At 51.5% G+C, this 19785-nt stretch overlaps 2 protein-coding genes across 4 annotated transcripts in view; both read right to left on the bottom strand.

Moving 5' to 3' along the window:
* Positions 1–934: 934 nt before the first annotated feature.
* On the bottom strand, positions 935–12431 carry LOC148392530 (uncharacterized). Of its 2 annotated transcripts, none has more exons than XM_088386517.1 (9): positions 10544–12431; positions 6855–7061; positions 6562–6775; positions 6342–6503; positions 5547–5765; positions 5327–5473; positions 4897–5137; positions 4648–4812; positions 935–4494 (listed from the first exon to the last, which is right to left on the bottom strand). In XM_088386517.1, the coding sequence occupies exons 1-9, from the start codon at positions 11197–11199 to the stop codon at positions 2282–2284; spliced, it is 4224 nt and encodes a 1407-aa protein (XP_088242643.1). In that variant the 5' UTR covers positions 11200–12431; the 3' UTR covers positions 935–2281. The 2 variants fall into 2 exon arrangements, with proteins under 2 accessions (XP_088242643.1, XP_088242644.1); XM_088386518.1 differs by lacking the exon at positions 10544–12431 and adding an exon at positions 7135–7541.
* A 672-nt stretch (positions 12432–13103) lies between these two features.
* The window catches only part of pklr (pyruvate kinase L/R), an 8358-nt gene continuing 1676 nt past the window's right edge, over positions 13104–19785 (bottom strand). For both annotated transcript variants that reach the window (XM_088386520.1, XM_088386519.1), the window contains exons 2-12: positions 17789–17953; positions 17624–17715; positions 17421–17552; positions 16351–16537; positions 16018–16291; positions 15334–15484; positions 14824–14976; positions 14576–14742; positions 14375–14441; positions 13467–13581; positions 13104–13307 (exon numbers count right to left, since the gene is read on the bottom strand). In XM_088386520.1, the coding sequence (XP_088242646.1) occupies positions 13201–13307; positions 13467–13581; positions 14375–14441; positions 14576–14742; positions 14824–14976; positions 15334–15484; positions 16018–16291; positions 16351–16537; positions 17421–17552; positions 17624–17715; positions 17789–17927 (1584 nt within the window). In that variant the 5' untranslated portion in view covers positions 17928–17953 and the 3' untranslated portion in view covers positions 13104–13200. The remainder of the gene's footprint in view (positions 13308–13466; positions 13582–14374; positions 14442–14575; positions 14743–14823; positions 14977–15333; positions 15485–16017; positions 16292–16350; positions 16538–17420; positions 17553–17623; positions 17716–17788; positions 17954–19785) is intronic.

Here is a 19785-nt window from a genome sequence, read left to right as displayed (position 1 = left end):
GGCGGCGGAAACCCGTGAAAGTGTCAAGTGGGTCTAACCCTTCTCAAAAGAGTTTGTTCCTGAAGCGACACAAGACCTGGAATAACAGCAAATGGTTCTGATCATCAGAATGTTGTCGCCATCTAGCGATCACTAACATTTAAGCACACACCCGGCTTCCGGCAGCACTGAACTTGCCATAAAACACCCTTGCATGATTTGTGTCGTATATTTACAGGATATAATTAATTTGCTTCATAAAAGTCGTATACGTGCCTCATAAGTGGCCACCGTAAAAAAGTCCTGATGCAGTGGAGAGCTACTGCTCGGTTCAGGGGCCAGGGTGATATTCATTTACACGGAGACGAGATGGGACGGCTTTAAGAAAGCTTAACCTTGGATACAAGCAAGGGCGCCCCGCTGAGAGCGGGTGAAATTACCGCCGAATGCAAGGGGCTACGAGTGAATCTAGACATCACGTGTGAGCCCGACAGGTACAAGGTCACCATGCATGGAACTGCGACAAACGAGACCTGCACTTGAATGGAAAGGAAGGAAAATGCCTCTTGTATTGTTGTAACATCAATTCAAGTTGAGCCACTGTTCACAAAAATTCACATGACTTGAATATTAAAAACTGAAGCGCATTATTGCAAAAATCTGTGTAAACGAACAAGTATGATCAGATTCACGCTTCAAGTAGTCGGTAGGTCAATCAAGTTAGTTAGCGTAATGTTTTGGATTAGCACGTATGTGAAAGCGTAGCAAAAATCATTTATATATCAGTTCATCGATCCATGGTTTGTTGTTTCCTTACCTGAAATTAGAAGCAGACAATCCTGTCAATTCCTTTCTGGCGCCGTTGTTGTCACTGCGCATGAATTATGCATGCTAGGAGAAGGAGGCACAAACATACACAAATAAGCAAGCACATGCTCCAACACAGCCCACGGGATGATATCTAAAGCAGCTTTATTCTTATTATATAGTCACACTTACAACATCATCATGACAATCGCTGTCATCTGCTCCTCCACCACTCTTGACATGAAATGTTCTTTCCTTTATTTAATTGACTCCATTCAAATGCTAGAGCTGTGATAAATAGAAAATCAAATGTTTTGGTCCTCATATATAGATACTGTATCGTCTAGGCATCATGGTATCCTTGTTGCTACCCACACACAACATCAAACGCAAGCGGAAATGGAGGCAAAGCGAGCGGGCTCGGCCGCCCGCCGCCGTGTGAACAAGAGGCTGATGGAGTGTGGCGAAAACCGAGAGTGTTTGCCCGCCAAGCTGTGAAGTCACATGAAAGCTGTGCGGACGCAGATGAAAGCCGGAGAGGAAGGTGGTCGGTCGGGCAGCCGGGCGGCCGGCTACGTATTTACAACCAGCCAAACCAAAGTAGCAGTCAAAACTACAACTGACACTAAAACATTTGCTGCGTGTGGGGGCTAAACAAACTATACACATACACACGTGGGACGAATCAAAAGCAATGTTTGTGGTGATCTGGTTGTTGTTTTGGTGAAGATGGGAAGCAAGATGAAGCCGTGCGTATTGCCTGTATGCATTTGCTCGCTCCTTATACAAACAAGTGGGCGGGGTGGGGGTCACATTTTCTTAAATTCATAGTTTCAGTACAGTGACATACACTACTGTGCATAAGTCCTGGGTCACAATTCTATTTGGTACTTTTGACATCAGGTGAGTTTTGAATGTTGGAGCGGTTGGACACGTCAAGCACAAAGGAAGGCCGCGGCCAAGAATCAAACTGTGAAACTCTGAACTATCGCGAGATGTCCTGGCTACCAGGTCAACGTGCTGTGCTCTTTAACAAAAACAAGACACTTAATATTTGCTAAACTGGTAGAATAAAACAAGTCTACTCAACTGATAACAGCCAAATTCAGATTTTAGCCATATTTTTTTTTACATTGATATTTCTCATCAAAACATTCAAATAGATTACTCCACTCTAGATGCGTGAAAGCATCAAAGCTCGGAGTGTCCAAAGACTTATGCACGGCTGTCTCACACATATTGCTGTTGACAATGTCCCCCGCCCATGTAGTTTTTTTTTTTTTTGCTTTTGCATTCACGGAAAGGTACGAGCTTGGCCCAAACAACCGTTGTCGAACCACATTTTAAACATTCCTTCCTCGACGCTTGGCCCAGCCGAGTCACACAAACGGATGGGCGATGTTCTAAGACGCTCACATCCTAGCGTGAATGCAAACACGGTGACGCAGCGGGATGCGTGGAGATGGGTCGGAGCGACCTCCTCTTGTGGTTTTGCTTACATGTTGGCAGGCAGTTTGTGCCTCAACCCCTCTGAGTCTTTTCTGGCCACCGGCAGCTGGGGCTCAGTTTGAGCGACCTTTGGGGAGGCGCCGTTCGCCGGGGTGGCTGTTTGCGTTGATGGAGCGGTACGTGAGGGCGAATCAAGTCGGGAAGGATGGCCGGGTGCCAGTGTGGGGACTGCGTTCGGTTGCGGAGGGAGAGTGGATGCGGCCGAGTCACCGGGGGGTGTTGCGGCCAAAGAGGGGGGCTTTGTTGAGCTTGACTTTGCGGGACGATTCAAACCCGGGGCGGGGCTCGAGCCGAGCACGGGATGGGTTTGCTTTACCGGGTGAACGGTGAAGCGGACTTTGGCGGAGGAGCCTGTGTTCGCCAGGGCAGGATTTGACGTGAGAGAAGACATGGCTTTAGAAATCTGGATGGGCGGAGGGCTTCTGGCGGAACTAAAGACAGAAGGCTGCAGACAGGAGCTTGGACTCTGGGATTTACTCAGGCAAGCGGTGGATGTCGGCGCTGCAGGTGGCGCCAGCGTCTGTCCGGGACTTTGGGGAACAATGACAGGTGATGGTGTTGAAGTGGGGCTGTGGGAAGTGGGCGTTGGATGGCTGCGCGCCACCAGTGTGACAGTTGGGGAGGGGATCGGGGTGGGTGCTGGACTGGCGCCAGACAGCGGTGACACCGCGGGCGGTGTGCTCGACGCCTTTACCCGTGCGCCTTGCAGGGATGCCGGGGACATGGCGATCGCAGGTGATGGCGGTGAAGAGCTCAGAGACGACTTGCGTCCAAATGTTTGGGGTAGTGGAACCGGAGCGGAAACAGACGAAGGAGGAGGCGTGGAGGAGGGCGAGGGAGATGAAGAGCGGGGAGAAGGGCTGCTCACAGGTTTGGGCCGTGGAGTTGACGCGAGCGGCAGCGGTGCGGTTCCTGCCGAGGAAGGAGTGGAGCAGGGCGGCGGCGAGTCAGTCAGAGTCGCTTTGGGGCGGGGCGTCTGCACCGGCGTCGGGGACACTGGCATGGCAGATGGTGGAGATGCGGAGAGGGCCAAAGGATTGCCGTGCGGGCCGCAATGCACGTACATGCTAGGAAGAAGAGGCGCTTGGATCTGCGGACCGGATGCGAGATTTGCGACGGGCTGCACCGCAGGGTTGGAGCTCAGCATTCCTGCGCTGCCACCTCGAGCCAGCGACCCTGCCAGGAAAGGAGCCGCCAGCAAATTGCCTCCGGAGGCCTTGCGATGGAGAGGCGGGTGAGGCTGCACTCCGGCCCAGGAGCGGTGAGGCAGCGTGGGCTGCGACGCCGACAGCAGCCTGGCCTCCTGGGTCAGTCTGCCCAAGGCGGGCAGGCCTTGACAACTGTGGCGCAGCAGAGCTTCTTTGGCCCCCTGCTGGTTGGTCGCAGCAGGGCTGCCGTCCGAGGGGCCGGAGGAGGCAGCAACAGGCTTGGCGCTCTGCATCTTGGCGACGGGTGGCGTTGACGCTCCTCCGGCAGGTGGGGTGACCAGGGATCCGCCGAGCACCGAGGGGTAATCGCCCTGGAGGCGCAGGTTGTAGTGAAGAGTCCTTCCTTGTTGGACTGGCACAGCGGCAGCGGTGGGAGGAGTTTTGGCCACCGGCGGGGAAGTCATCCCGCCCAGTGGGCCCATGCTGGAGGGGGAGGCCGGGAATGCTCTGGGGGACAAACCTCCCATCCCGCTCATGGCCATCATTCCGATGAGGGAGCTAACGGAGGGGCGCAAGGGTTGCAAAATGGGAGCCCGAGGAGGCGAGAGCGGAAACGAGGAGGAGGGAGACGGCGAGATCAGAGGGGAAGGAAGGAAGAACGTGCCTCCCAGCGCGTGCTGCTGCTGCTGCTGCTGGTGCATGAGGGCGATGGCCACGTTGCTAGTGGCGGCCGCTGTCTGCAGCGGGGCATGCACCAGTGGTGCCCAGATGACGGGGCGTGGCCTGGGGGACATGGCGCCGTTGCCGCCGCCTCCCATGATGCCGCCTCTTCCCGCCGCTGCCGCCGCCGCGATGGCGTCCTGCATGGCTGGCATGCTGTCGTGCTTGACGATTTGCTGCACCAGAATGCTGTCGCAGGAGCCCAGGCTGCCCGCCGTCAGCCCGGCGCCCGCTCCCGCACCTCCTCCTCCCCGACCCCCGCCGCGGCCCATGCTGCCCCCGAGTGAGCCTCCTTGAGAGGACTTGCGTAGCAGCACAGAGTTCTTCCTGCCTGTAGGAAAGCCACACACACAAACTTTGAGATCCCGCCAAGGCGGGGCTTCCAAGCATGGTTCCCTCACCACCTCTGACACACAAAAGGTGCCTTGCAATTTAAAAAATGGGGACCGGATGAAGAGGGGTAATCAATCGACTCAGAGATTACCTATCCGGTCCAATCGGTCGACAGCAACGGTCTCGAAGGCCCGCCGCATCATGGGGTGCTCCTCCAGAACCTCGTTGAAGCTGTCCACACTGAGCGAGTACAGACGGCAATACGTGTCGGCGCGCACGCTGGCCGTCCGCCGCCCTCGTGTCAACAGGCAGATTTCTGCCACGGGAGCAACACAAGATAACTCAACAAAGAGAAAGAGCAGCGTGTCCACTTTCCTTCCAGGAGCACACTGGTCGTCACCTCCAAAGTAGGAGCCGTCGCTGAGTTTGGTCTCCTTGTTGCCGCGGGTGAGCACGCTGACGCGGCCGTGCTGGATGAAGTACATCTTCCTCCCCATCGTGCCCTCTCGGATGATGAAGTCGGCCGGCTGAAAGACCTCAAAGCGGAGCTTGGTCAGCACGGCCGTCACAAAGTTTGGGTCAGCGTTGGCGAACAGCGGCATGTTGGCCACCAGGCTGCGGCAGTTGAAGCTCACAATCTCCTGTGAGCGCACCGACAAGAGGCGGAGTCAACCAAGAATAGCTTTTGGATGCACATTGGAAGGGAAACCCTGTGTGTGTGTGTGTGTGTGTGTGTGTGTGTGTGTGTGTGTGTGTGTGTGTGTATGTGTGCGTGTGTGTGTGTGTGTGTGTGTGTGTGTGTGTGTGTGTGTGTGTGTGTGTGTGTGTACCTCTTTAAGGGGCTCACTGAGTTCTCCCAGGATGTTCTCCTCGTCAAACATCTTCCCTTGGAAGCGGTGCTCGTAGTACTCGTGAATCTTTTGGCGGACGTCTGCAGGAAGCTTGTGGAAGGACATATACTGCTCCACCTGCTTGTACTGCGCACACACACACATACCCACACACTTCTTTACTGGCCGACGAGGATGAAAAGGCGTCAGGCGAGCTCACCTTCTCCTGGTACTGGCGACGCGACGAGTCCAGCGATTGAATGAGGGCGGTGGCGTGGCCGATGAACATGGCGTAGCAGGTGGCGCCCACGATCATGCTCAGCATGGTGAGCCACACGTCGGTCATGCCCTCCGGGGCCTGGGCACCGTAGCCGATGCACAGCATGTGGCTCATGGCTTTGAAGAGGGCGTACGAGTACTGTACGCCCCAAGTGTCGTTCTGCTCACACACACACACACGCACACACAAAAAAAGCACTTCGGTCAGCGAGGGCCCGATTGTCCGGCGGCCAAAACGTAATCCCGAGCGACTGTCATGTTCGTGTCATGTGCCTTCATATCGCAATTATGCAATTTTGAAGGTCAAATTAAATGCAAATTGGACCTATGTGAAATATTGTGCTATGCGGGTGGCCTAACACATGAAGGGGCTTTCTCCAGGGACAATCCCAGCATTTGCCAGCTCGGCAACAGTCGCCTAGGCAACAGCGATGACATGACTCAGCGTCTCATGCGTTTGTGTCCTGTGTGTGTATTGTGTTTAAAAAAAAAAAAAAGCCCATTCACAAACACACTCGAGCCTCCTCACTCTGGAGGATTTGTGTGTTATATTTTCCACTCTCTCAGTGGTTACGTGTTGATAATGATGCTTTTGTTCCAGTCGGCCATCTTGTTGCGTGAGCCAATTAACAGCAAACACGCATGCAGACGGAGAACCCGGAAAGCAGGCCGCCATGGGAACTAGAAAGCGTGCTAACTTTCCAAACAAAACGAGTGAGGTAAACGTTGCGCTTACCACCATCAGGTTCTTGGAGACCCAGCAGTCCGGCGGGAAGTCCTGCAGCATGGGCACCAGGAATTGCAGGCAGCCGTCCCAGTGGCACAGCAGCAGCATCATCCCGATCAGATTGACGATCCTCACCATGGCGCTGGCCAGGTCGTACGTCATGTGAAAGATCTGGAGAAGAGGGAGATGGTGGACTTCAAGCAACAACTGCATTTCGGTGCCTCCTCACCTCCTCCCACTGGTGGATGTAGCGGATGAGTCGGGAGAGGCGCAGCAGCCGCAGCAGGCTGAGGATTTTGGTGAAGCGCACAATGCGCAGCGCCCGGGCCGTACGGTACACCTCCGAGTCCAGACTGTCCACCATCAGGAAGATGTAGTCCACGGGGATGGAGGACACAAAGTCCACCAGGAACCAGCTCTTCAGGTAGTTGTGGCGGATGGCCCTGCCGCACAATCGCTGCGTGACATTCCAGAAGCTGCAACCCGGCGCTGGCCGTTCCCGATGGACGCATCTCCACTCACCGAGGGTCCAGCAGAATCTCTGTGCTGTCCTCCTTGATGATGCCCGTGCGGAAGTTGAGAACCAGGTCCACCATGAAAAGCGTGTCAGACACCACGTTGAAGATGATCCACGAGGGGGTGTTCTCATCCCGAAAGAAGGTGATGCCCACCGGCAGCACAATCAGGTTGCCCATCATCAGAACCAGCATCAACAGGTCCCAGTAGAACCTGCGCGGGGATGCCAGCAGATTTTAGGAACAAACTTGGGCGCCGTCGGGGACAAACGGAGCTCATCCGTAACCTTGAGATGCCTCATCAATCCGGACGGCGTTTGGAAGTGGGGCGTGACGTAGTTCCCAGTCCAAAAACTGTGTGTGTGTGGAGGAGGTGGGGCAATGTTGAAGGTGATTCACGGATGACAGGCCAGACAACCCGATCATGTGCAGGCCACTTGCATCCTCCTTCTGTCTCTCTCCCGAACGGTCACCCTCATCCATCACTGCAACCCATATCAATGGCTCGCCACACACACATACACACACACGCACGCGCACACACACTCTGCCTTTCAGCGAACACACTCAAGTGGTGCGGTCGATCCCCATTGAGCTCTAATTTGGTAACAAAAGTTCATGGTGGGACCACTAGACTGATGAAGATGAAGTATGACTCACCTCTTCACGCACACACACTTTTTAGGAAAGTGAGGCAACGGGGATGCGGCTGCCATAGTACTGCACAAAGATGAAATGTGACCTTGAGGACTGCCTTCGTTCACTGCTATTACAGAGAACAATTCTACAAGCCGCTGGGACGGGGAATCATGAATGGATGATAATCACTGTTTGTGCAGTCCGGTGGGATGCACGATGGGCTTCTCTGCTCACAGTAAGCTCAAAATGGCAACTACAATTTAAATACAAATTGAATCGGGTATGTTTCTTTGTAAATAGTAACTACATTGCAAATAACAACAGTTTTCAACACTCACTACTCCAGAAAAAAATCGCATACTATTGATATTGAGATGTTATGTTTATTTTATAAATTGAATCCATTCGGCTCAACATTCAAACCATTTTGACTTTTGACACAGTCGATAGCAGGCGGGGTGCCTGAGAAGCTTTCTGATTTGGAAAGAGTGGACCCATGCAATGACTTGAGGAGACGTGTGTGTGTGTGTGTAAGCGTGCGTACGTGCGTGTGTACGTGTGTGCGTACGTGTGAGTGTGCGCAAAGTGGACCCTGTTGCTAGCATGCGCATCAGAATTGCAAATGCAATTAAAGTTCCTCAACGGGTGCTCTTGCCAGCCGGCGCGATGATGAACGCAAGCAGGTGCTGGGCGGGAAGTAGTGACCCGCAAGGAGCTGCTCAGCTGGTGTCACACTCAGCGTTCCTTTCGCCTAGCGCGTCTCCCGTGATTGCTGCCTTGATGAAAGGAGGAGCGGCCTTTGGAGCTGTCAGCCAAATCAAAGCACTGCCGCTACATCCCTCTCCATTGACATCCATTTGGGCCAGAGCAGAGGCGGGCTACGCTGGCCAATCGCAGGATACACTTCTCTTATCCGTATTTTTGGACAGGGCGGTGAAATTTAAATTCCAAAGGTGAGAACTTTGAGACGAAAGTGCTAACCCATGCACGAGCTTCTTTGTCCCTAATTTTGAACAATATGCAATGTCTTTTATTTCCCTGCAACTGGACCAAAAACCATCCATCCATCCATTTTCTGAACCGCTTAGTCCCCATGGGGGTCGCGGGTGTGCTGGAGCCTATCCCAGTCATCAACGGGCAGTAGGCGGGGAACACCCTGAACCGGTTGCCAACCAATCGCAGGGCACACAGAGACAAACAAGCATTTGCACTCACACCTAGGGACAATTTGGAGTGCTCAATCAGCCTACCAAGCATGTTTTTTTGGGATGTGGGAGGAAACCGGAGTGCCCGGAGAAAACCCACGCGGGCCCGGGGAGAACATGCAAACTCCACACAGGGAGGGCCAGAGGTGGAATCGAACCCACACCCTCCTAACTGTGAGGCGGACGTGCTACCCAGTGCCCCACCGAGCCGCCGGACCAAAAACCAACAAAACAAAATTCAACACCAAATGACTATTTTGCATACATATTTTGCACATACACAAACTGAAAATGCCTCCGCAAAAATAAAAAAGCAATCTCTTTCAGCTGGCGAGAGCTTTGTTCTGTAATTAATTGATGGAAATATTTTCAATAATGTCCCAGACTGCCTTACACGCCACCAAAACAAGAAAGACAACTCGCTTGGTTGGCCATGGACAAAATAAAACGTCAGTGACATTGTGCTTGTTTAGCGGCACGACCTCTCATTGAGACGGTCAACATCGGACGAAGAGCGGGAAAGCAGCTTTGGCGTGTCGTCGCTTTTCAGACGACAGCTACTTGACGGAAAACTTCGAAGAGTGAATTATGCAGAACGCATACTCAAGGTGCATAATTTACAACGGCATGCATAATTAATCCTCTTCAATTGTAATCTTCCGCCGGCGGTAATTGGAATTATTAACATCCGCGGGCAGCTTTGCTTGGATTTCAATGAGTGCTGAGATTAGCTGCGTGCGCTCTCGCCTTACGCCATGTCAGAGGCCTTCAACATGATGGACACACAATACAGTCCGTGCGTGCGTGTGTGTGTCTGTATGTGTGCGTGTGTGTGTGTGTGTGTGTGTGTGTGTGTGTGTGTGTGTGTGTGTGTGTGTGTGCGTGTGTGTGTGTGCGTGCGTGCGTGCGTGTGTGTGTGTGTGTGTGTGTGTGTGTGTGTGTGTGTGTGTGCGTATGTCCGTCTGTGTGTGTGTGAGGAAGCAAAATGTGGGCCAGGAGGATCCCCTGGAGATGGAGTTGTTGCATCAGTCTGTCTGGAGGTTCGGAGCGCTAGGTTCCCTTCATTTCAAAATCAATCGCAAATTTAATATGTTTTCGCCGCTTCAATTAGACATGTACGCGTTACGCTTGAAATTGACGGTCAAAATAATTGATCAAGCTTTGAATTGGGAGCAGGCACCGGGAAGACAGTAAGAAAAGCTTCCTGAATGCCGCAGCTCATTTGCAGGTCTGAGTGGCAGCAGGCTACACTGGAGTATTTTTACTCGCGCTATCTGACAAGTCGAGACGGCGCTGTCTAAATTGGACGACTTGTCACCTGCACTTTGTGGTGGAAACAACTCTCACTCCTCACATGCCCCCCCTCCCCTTCTCCCGACACCTATTCTTGTGCTGCCTCCATACATCCTCGGCTGCATCCTTCCCCTGCGGCCTCCAGTCCTTCTCATTGCACTGAACAATATCCCCCCCAAACAAGACGTGACTCGAGTCATCATTTTTAGTTATGATTAGCTATAATTGTTGTGTAGCCACAGATACTAAGAACTGATAGCACTAGTATTTTTTATGTATAAACCTCCCACCCCCCAAAGCAGCGACAGATAATCTTAAATATTCCAATCTAGCAATTTTCCGACAAGTTACATGAAATGAATGCCAATTTCCTATTTTGAGTTCCTGATTGATGGCCACAAGTGGCTCTCCCTTGATGAGGCTAGTATTGGTACTGACATGACACCTGATACTGGTACTTAAAAGTAAGGACAATTCCGCAAGTAGAGCTACATGTCGTAAGAGGAAAAGAGGTCATGAAGAATTTGCACTTGTGGTTTGTGCATGTGTACCGTCTCACCTGAAGTCACTGTAGGGGTGTATGATCCAGGATCCGGCTGACTTGAGCCGTTCCTGCTCCAGAGCCACGGCCTTGTGCGATCCGAACATGCGCAGGCTGAACTTGTTGACGCCGGGTAGCAGCATGGCTCCAAACTGCCTCTGGATGAAGGTGCTCTGGTTGGACTGGCTGTAGTCCTCCCCGTCCAGGCCCAGGCCAAATCCACTCAACGGTCCCAGCGTCTCGGGCGTCCCCGCTGCTGTGGTGTTGCAGGCGGTGGTGGTGGTGGTCTCTAGGCCGGTGGCCACCACTATCACCCCTGTGCCCGCCGACGAGGAGGTGGAGGCCAGGGCTGGGCGAGAGGGGACGAATCCCACCGAGCGGGGCGGAGGGTGAGCCGGGGGCACAGAGGCGGGTGGCGTGCCAGCCATGCGGAAGGGGAGGCCGGAACTCATGATGGAGAGGCGCCGGTTGCGTCCCCCTAAGGGGGCGGCCGCGTCCCCCCCCAAAGAAGCCTTCTCGCCCTCCAGGGATGCCTGGGACAACCTGTAGCCCGGCGAGGGGAGGTTACCCTTGCTACGCCTCTTGGACTCGCCTCCGTTACGACGGGGGAGGCTGTCACCCCCGGAGCCTCCTGCGCTACTGGGCGTCCCCGCACCCCCCACCACCCCATCCATTTGTGAGGTAGAGCAAAACCTCAGCGGGGAGGAACTATCCACAACCGTAATCAGAGCAGTGGCTCATCTGTAAGGTTTTTGGAATTTGGAAGCGGAAGGTAACAGTTTGAGTCTGGCAACTCGTTAGCGAGATGCTAGTCTGCTTCCGACCTAATGTCGAGGTGCCCTTGAGCAAGGCCTGACCTCCTGAGCTCATGAGGTGCACTCCATTCGCGCTGACATTTATCCTTACATGTCTGCATGCAGTTCTTTGTCAGTAGTGGCTGACACACAAAGACAGCAGTGTAACTTGAATATGAGAATGAGAATTAATTTGAAATATTCAAAGAGTCTGTTGAGGCTGAGCGCCTTTTGAGGGCACACTCAATCTCCATTTGGTGGCAGTGTGTGACGTTTGTCCTTACAGATGTTTTAACTCTCCTTCCTCGTCCTTGAACGCTCCGCCAGAGGCCCGCCCTCTCCGCTCCACAGCCGCCCTCATCGCTCCAACGCTGGCCACGTCGCGCTCCCGAGTCGGTGCTGCGAAGAATGACGGATCGCACTGCCGCGCGCTCATGCAACCTGATCCCTTTGCCCGCGCACGACGAAGGATCGTCTGGTGGACGACGTGCAGACAAGTGGCAAGGGCGTTCGATTCGCTGTCAGCGGGGTCGAAGGTGCTCAGTGAGGGGCGCACTAAATTAGGCTCCCACTCGCCGAAATTGAGTCGCCACTGAAGGCACGGTGACGTCCACGGGTGGGGTGAAAAGAAAAAACATCAAGGATGATGGTGACGGAAAAAGCGAAGACGCGCCACGAACCTCGCTCACTCCCAAAAAAGAAAGCCACTGGACGGCTGCTGCTCCAGACCGAACGTGGCCACTTTCTCCTCAACATCATCCACGCCCGCTCCCCACTCGCGAGGACCTTCCGTGTCATCGTGTCCACAAGGACGCGCGCTAATGACAATTCGGATCATGACAGCATCCTTTTCCTCGTCGTGGCTCTTCAACAACTTGTTGAGCGGTCCAAGTGTCTGCTCTCCTTCCGTCCTTGTGAAGACAGCCGAGCGTGTGACGTCACGCGCGGATTTCACTTCTCCCCACGAGGTCGTACCCTCGCAAGTCCATGGAAGTAAATACAATATATCCACCTCTCGTTGTCTGTGTTGAAGGTGTGGACTGAATGGTCCTGTCGTCATGACGTCCGAACCCTCCCCAACGTCCCCCAGACGCACGCGCGCGCTCACTCGCTCGCTCGCTCGCTCCCGGCCGATGGTGCGTCATCCACGCGCGCCTATCCGAGGGGGAGAGCGTGACCCTCAGATAACGTGACATGCTATTCTCTGCAAATTACTCAACTGCAGATGGGTCAGACGACGAGGCAATCTGGGAAGAAGGGCTTAAATAGTAGAGAGCAGCGATTTTCAAAGTGGGCGTGGAAGATTCCCTGAAATTACTTGCTTTCATTTTAAAAATTCAATGAAATTAAAATGTATATCAATTTGATATTTAATTAATTTAGTTTCCAGACTTAATTAAATTAAATATTAAATTAAACTGAATACAATTACCAAATTCAAACAAAATGTACAACAATTAAAACACGCATTGAAACTGCATTGTTTAAATTTATGTTTAAGGACGATCCACTCTTTCCTCAGACTGACATGTAAATGTCTGAGAAGCTGGCTTCGGAAGGAGTGAATAAAATAAAGCGCCATAAAGGACTGCCTAATGAGTTTATGACGGAGCGGTGCGCTGCAGCGGGCATCTGGATCATCTCAGCAGACAAAAGACCACAAGTCATATCTCATATCTGCTCTCGTAAAATAAAACTAAAGAACTGGTCTTGCCGGAAGACCGCGAGTGGAATAAAAGGACAGAGTCCATAATCACATAAGAAAAGGAGCACAAGAGGGAGGGTACGGTGTGATTGGTTCTAGTTTTATTTGAGAGTCATTGCTTTGAAAACAGAAGGCAGGAGTTAGCGAGCTTGACATAGAGAAGCGGCGGCTGACGCTTATGTGACCTTGATGGCTCTCATGATGTTGGTGTGACCCGACCCAGGGATCCAGCCAGTCACAATGATCACCATGTCACCCTCTTTGAAGAAGCCTCTGGCCTTGCCTGCACGCGCCCCACAACAAAGCGCCCCGGGGTCAGCGCAAGGCCGCAAACTACAACAGGGCCACCCTGCTGGCGACCGAGCTCAAATTTCGACTTAAGTTGAAGCGAACACTGCATTTTGGAGGTCGACGTTGCAACGGTGGCAGCGGCCGAACTCACCTATGTCCATTCCAAAGTTGACCCGGTTGTCGACATCGTCAGCCCAGACAGGCGCAGGCAGAGGGTGAAAGAGGACGGGGAAGACACCTCGGAGCAACTGCGATTGACGCGCCACCTGAACAACAACACAGTTTCACCTGTTGTCTTTTTGTACAATGTCAATTTTATCCTGCTCATTTCAAAATGGATTCATACTGATGATGCTTATTTATATGTTCTCGCTCAACGGGATGAATGAAATTCCTTTGAAGGAAACGCTTATCATAAGTCACACTTAAACTACAAGAATAATCAACCGGGGTTCCCTTTCGAGACGGCTAATAATAACTAAGAGCAAAACGGTGGCACTTTCAACCCAATTGAGGCGACCTGTTTGACTGCGTTGGCGCCGCCTTCAGAGCAGCTCAGCGCCTTGCAAACGGCCTTCGAGGCCAGGCCCAGATGTGAGGCGCCGAATGACTTAATCGACGACTGCCCTTTAGGCAGCACTCATGCGGATTTACGACACGTGTGGGCACACGTTTAGAATCCAGCCGTGGCCTACATTTGAAACTACTTTGTGTACCTTAGGGGAATTAACAGTTTAACAAATTGCATTTACAAAAAAAAAAAAAAAGAATCATGTCTCCCATGATTCATATTGCAATATGAAGATTATTCAACGTACATTTTTTTTTCTATTCGATACATCTTTGCTTTCATCACAGTCAAATGTTGACTAGAAGATGCAAAGTGCAGTTTGATGTGGGAAAAGTGATAACTAGTTTTCACGGCATCCTTGGCACGTGCCTCTTTAGCTCAGCGGGCGAGCCAGTTCTGTTTGCAAACGCATCTTGTGTTGCGACGCTAACCAAGGCAACAGCCGCCGTTGAAACGCAGTCGGTTTACCGCCGTCGAGTTGCGCGTACCTGCGGGCTCCTGGTGACTGCAATGATTGGACATCGAGGACGATACCTGGACAGGAGGTGCGCCGACCTGCACGCAAGTATGCCTCGTGTGGGGTTTTTTTTTTTCCACAATGAGGGAAATGACATCCCTAAATAGTTTTTTTTTTTTTTTTTTTTAATTTACCTTATTTTTTCTTATTTTTTTAGGGTCGTAGTGCTCACCTGCCACTGGTGGTGAGGACAATAATGGCGCCAGCGCAACACTTAAAGGATGACTCAACAGCCCCGATAGCTGTCACCTCCGTGGGGTCCGAGGACAGAGGAGTCAGGCGGCGCAACTCCTCAAATAGCTGCTGGTGGAAAATGGCTGCCTCTGCCTCCCTGCAGATCTGACAGCACGAGACAGGGCGAGAGACAAAGACAGTCAGCAGGGTAGGGGAGGCTTAAATGTGGAGCACGCACGCACGCACCGAGTGCATCATGGCGACCGCCTCCACGGGAAACAGGCCCTTGGCAGTCTCGCCGGACAACATAACGCAGTCTGCTCCATCCAGCACGGCGTTGGCCACGTCACTACCCTCGGCTCGCGTGGGCCGCGGGTGGGCCACCATGCTCTCCAGCATCTGCGCACACACAAAAGCTAATGTCAAACTTGTTTGCATCTGAGCCGTAGCTAGTCACGGATGTCCTCCGGGGGCATAATGGCGAGACCACAAAAATATACAACCGCAAGAGGTGTCAAAGACACGTAGCTTGATTTGAAGTTCTAAGTGTTCTGAAAATACATAAACGAGAAAATGGAAAACCTGTTGAGTAGTAAGAATCCATCGACTGCATATTTATAGAGTCAATGCAAATATTGGTTGTTATTGCTGATGTACGGAACCAAAGCGAACAGCGCCTTCGTGCATGATTGCTCATTACTGGGCAATGCAAATGTTGAGGAGACAATTTAGTGGGGGCAAAACCATGTTCCTGACCTGCGTGGCACAGATGACAGGCTTGCCAGTTGAGTTACAGCGACCGATCATCATCTTCTGGGCGATGAAGACTTTCTCGGCGGGGATCTCTATGCCTAGGTCGCCCCTGGCAACCATCACGCCGTCGCTTTCCGCTAAGATCTCCTCGATGCTGAAACGCAGATGAGCGAGGGGGAGGGGATTCATATTTGGGGAAGAGAGCAAAAATAGAAGATCTGACCGTAGCGCCCTCTCTGACTCACGTGGCACGCATCCAAAACGAGCGCGCCGCAGATGAGACAGTTATGACAAATATAGCGTCGTAATAGCGCCGAGTCAAATATTCATGAGACGCTCGAGAAAAATTGATCATCATAAATGGCTGGCGGCGAAGTGACGGTGGGCATCGGATCAGAATGCTAAACTGTGTCAAGACACATTAAGTGGCGCCCGTTTGTCACTTCAAGTCACAGATTGTGAGAGAAAGCGCAAGCCGACAGATGCCGTCGCCTCCGTGACAGCTGGCAGGCAGCCGTCAAACCGGCACGCTGCAGGCGACCACGACAGGAAGTAACTGCGGCCTTCCCCAATGCAGGCTGCCTTTCGGCTCTTTTTCTCAACGACACGGAACGGACAGATTCACGGTAGCGGCAATGTTCCCGCAATGAGGAGCACGTGAGCGGCGGGACTTATTTTTGGACTCACTTCTGGACCCCTTGGCGACTCTCCACCTTGCTGATCACCTTGATGTCTTTGCCGTGCGGGCCCAGGGCTCGCCTGACGTCACGGACGTCCTGCGCCGAGCGGATAAAGCTGGCGAAGACCATGTCCACACCCTGCGCCACGCCGAACTTCAAGTCAGCCTCGTCTCGCTCGCTGACCGCCGGCATGTCGATCAGGTCGCAGCCGGGCAGGTTGACGCCTTTGCGGCTGCCCAGCACGCCGTCGGCTTCAACCACCGTGTCCACCCAATCCGGACCTGCGCACCGCCCGTACTTCAGAATCGAGGTTGCGGCTGATGCGAGAATCTTTTCGTACCCGTTTCCAGAACTTTCAGCCCAATGAGGCCGTCATCAATGTAGATCTTGCCGCCCCTCTTTAGGACCTGCGGTAGGCGGGGATAGTCCACCCAGATGGTCTTGCCGTCTGTGGAGTCTTTGTCAGCCTGTGCCGTCACCACATGGACATGGCTGCCCTTTTCTAGCTTCACCTCCTCCTCCACTTTCTTCACAAACAAACACACATCACTGCATGCTGGCTGAATGGGGATCAGGTCTCATGCTTGCCTTCCTGCCATTTGTTTGTTTATTATGCACTTTAATTAAAAAAAAAAAATCCCCCGTAGTGGCATTTTGTGTTGATTTAACTTTGCCCATAAGCGGCTCAAATGATGAATCATGATCATAGTCAGCGATGAGGTTAAAAGCCATCTGCTCCATTTAAAGTTCCAGTCAGATGGCAGGAAGCGTCGTTAGCTGCCCAAATCCCGAGTGTGTTCAGAACACTTGCATACTTTCTCCTTGACGACGTAACTCAGAGGCCGGCGCGTGTGTCATGCGGAGCAGCCAGTAATCCAATCAAGACATGAAAAGGTTTCCAACGGCTTGCAGTCATTTAGCATGCAAAGTAGGCGACGTGCAATGCAAATACAAAAGAACATGATAACGTGGCCCAAATTAGCGCATACCACCACCTGTTGTTGTAGTGGTTGCCAAGATTCAATACCCCAAAAGAGGACTCGCCTAATAAAAGGAACGCATGGAGGAAAATTTGACTTCTTAATCGCACTTCTACCACTCTCTTAAGAATCAGTGAGGCTCATTTACGTAATGACCAGGCCTATGACACGCTCAGCAAGGCTGGGTGAGGATCCACAGCCACTTTCAAGCAACAGTCTGACGACACTGTCTGAACAACTTTGACTGAGAAATAACCCCAAACATTAACAACGCATGCCCCCTGCCATCGTATCAAAGCCAAAAAGTAAGCAGACCTGCATGGCGTTTTGTTGGAACCATAGATTAGCATTAGCTATCGTATTAGCCATTGATAAGCGGCGCATCTCTGATTGAGGGGTAAATAATCAGTGTCCCGTGTTGTGTGTTTACCCCGTTCACCAATCCAGTGCGTATCTCTGGCCCTTTGGTATCCAAGGCGATGGCCACGGGCCGATAGTATAAGGGGTCCGACGTGATCGTGTCCACCGCCTCGCGGATGTTCTTGATGGTTTCACTGTGGTACTGAAAGACACCGTGGAGAACGTTGGCAGAGTGCAAACACGACCGTGCGTGGACACTGCATGGAAACGCACCTCGTGGGAACCATGAGAGAAATTCAAACGTGCAATGTTCATCCCGGCTTTCACCATCTCCTGCAGTTTGGGAATGGATCTGGAGGCGGGGCCTGAAGAAGGAAGGAAAAAAGTTAATTTTATTGACATTGCACTTTTCAAAGCGAGCGGCTGTGCATTGCTGACCAATAGTGCAGATGATGCTGGTGTTGCGTGCCGTGATGGGCTCCTGGTCAATGTCCAGAAGACACAGATGCTCCAGGAAGGTGTCCGCCATGCTGGCGTCCAGCTGCTGGCGCTGGATGAAAGAGTCGGGCAGCGTCATGGACTCCGAGTAGCGTCTGATGCGAGCTGCCGACACACCAAACAGGCAAAAAGGTAGACAGTCAAAGACGAGCTGACACAAAAAAGGTCATCGAGCGCTGTTCCCGGTTTGAAAGTAAACAAGCGACTGTAGTTTTCAAACAGCAGCCAAGAAAGTTTTTCTTCTGCCTTGTTTGTTGGCATTGCAAAAGACAATCTGACCTGGATGAATGGGATCAAAGCTAAAAACACAAAATACTATGTAGGCCCAAATATGGCAACATGTACATTTTTGCCCTGGAGTGTCAGTCAGGCTAACTGAATTGCATTACTGTATTCATCTCTTGCGCCACAGCCGGAGAGGACATGCTAAACATGTTCATTAGTAGAATGTCAACTGAATGTGGAAATCCTAATTAGCATTCGAGTTGGAGAGGCCATTTGTGGACTGCAGGCCACTTGGGGGCAGTAAGAGAAGCTGGAGATGCTCGGACCCTAACCTTACATCTTATCAGGTGCCATTTTCAGGGCCACACTATTTTTTTGAATTTTATTTAACTTTCAATTTCCTCAGGTTAGAACTTTCCCATTTGGCTGCAGACAAGCACTGTTAAGAAAAAAAAAATGTAAAAAAGCAAAAATCCTTGCAAATATAAATTGTAGATAGTGTTGTATTTAACACAATACACAATGACGGAATTATTATCATACACTCTTGAGCATTTTATGACCCCCAATTTTTTTTTTTCCTTTCTCAAAAATAGTTCAAATGCTCCAATAAGCCATATGTCGTCCGGCCATCGTGTCGTCCATAAATGAAGCCCCCCCCCCGGCAGTTATGAATGCAAGCCGTTCCAAATCAATATGGTGTTTTGACAGCGGCAGGGAGGTTGCGCGTGTTTGTGGCGAATGGAAGCCCCCCCGAGGCGGCTTGACATTTAACGCATTTACATGTTTATGCTCAAAGGAAAGGAAACATTGCACTGCTACTTGCCACTCAAGCGCTAAAGTTTACATCTCTAGGGGTGATAAAACACTCAACAAAAGGTGACAAAATATCAGGAGGGGGGTTGCCATGATTTCATGGGAGCAAAATTGCTATTCTAATGAGGCTACAGGCAGAATACCATCAGCGTATTTGCAAAAAAATTAAATGAGCAAAGTTTGACTTTGAAAAGTACACATTTCTAAAATTTTATGGAAATAAAGTTGCAAGTTGAAACAAATTTGAGGAGAAAACATTTGTCATTTGATGTGTGTGGGGGGGAAGACATTTTTTTGGGATGGCCCCATCATCTGCTCAATGCTCCACATACTACATTGCCATTTGTCAATGAGGTCAGCGGAAAATGCTGAGCTCTTGGCGATAAGACGTGTCATCTGCAAGATGTCTAATCAGCATCTCAGGGACGCTACTCACCAAAATGGATCCACCCGACAGCGAGGTCATGAAGTTCACACTGACGGCACTCAAGGGGAAAGGTTAACAACCTTCACGTTGCTGTACACTGCTCTCCATAGTGGGTTACACATTCACCATTTTGATTGGATTTATTTTGGTAGCAAGAGATTTTGCTGCAAGTTATTGAATGTTAAAACCTCAATCCTGCTTTTTACGCCTACGGAACACGTCATTGATTCATCAACAGATTTTTGAACAACTGTTGACCATTTGTCAAAGTTCTGGCAGATGAACCTAGTTCTCAAAAAATGGGCTGAATGACTGCTTGCGTTTTGAAAAATGTGTAAATTGTATGGCCAGGTGGCAGCGTCATAGCAAAATAACACTCAAATTGTATTTGTCTTCGCTCATGCGGACAAGCGCTTTTCAAAAATAGACAGATTGATGAGCTCTTCGTGCAGGGCTGAGAATCGAGCGG

This window comes from Syngnathus floridae, chromosome 10 (genome assembly GCF_059516105.1).
Source record: "Syngnathus floridae isolate MCC-2025c chromosome 10, RoL_Sflo_1.0, whole genome shotgun sequence".
NCBI lineage: Eukaryota > Metazoa > Chordata > Actinopteri > Syngnathiformes > Syngnathidae > Syngnathus > Syngnathus floridae.
Note: the sequence above shows the minus strand (reverse complement) of the source record. Positions and strands in the feature narration are given on the sequence as shown.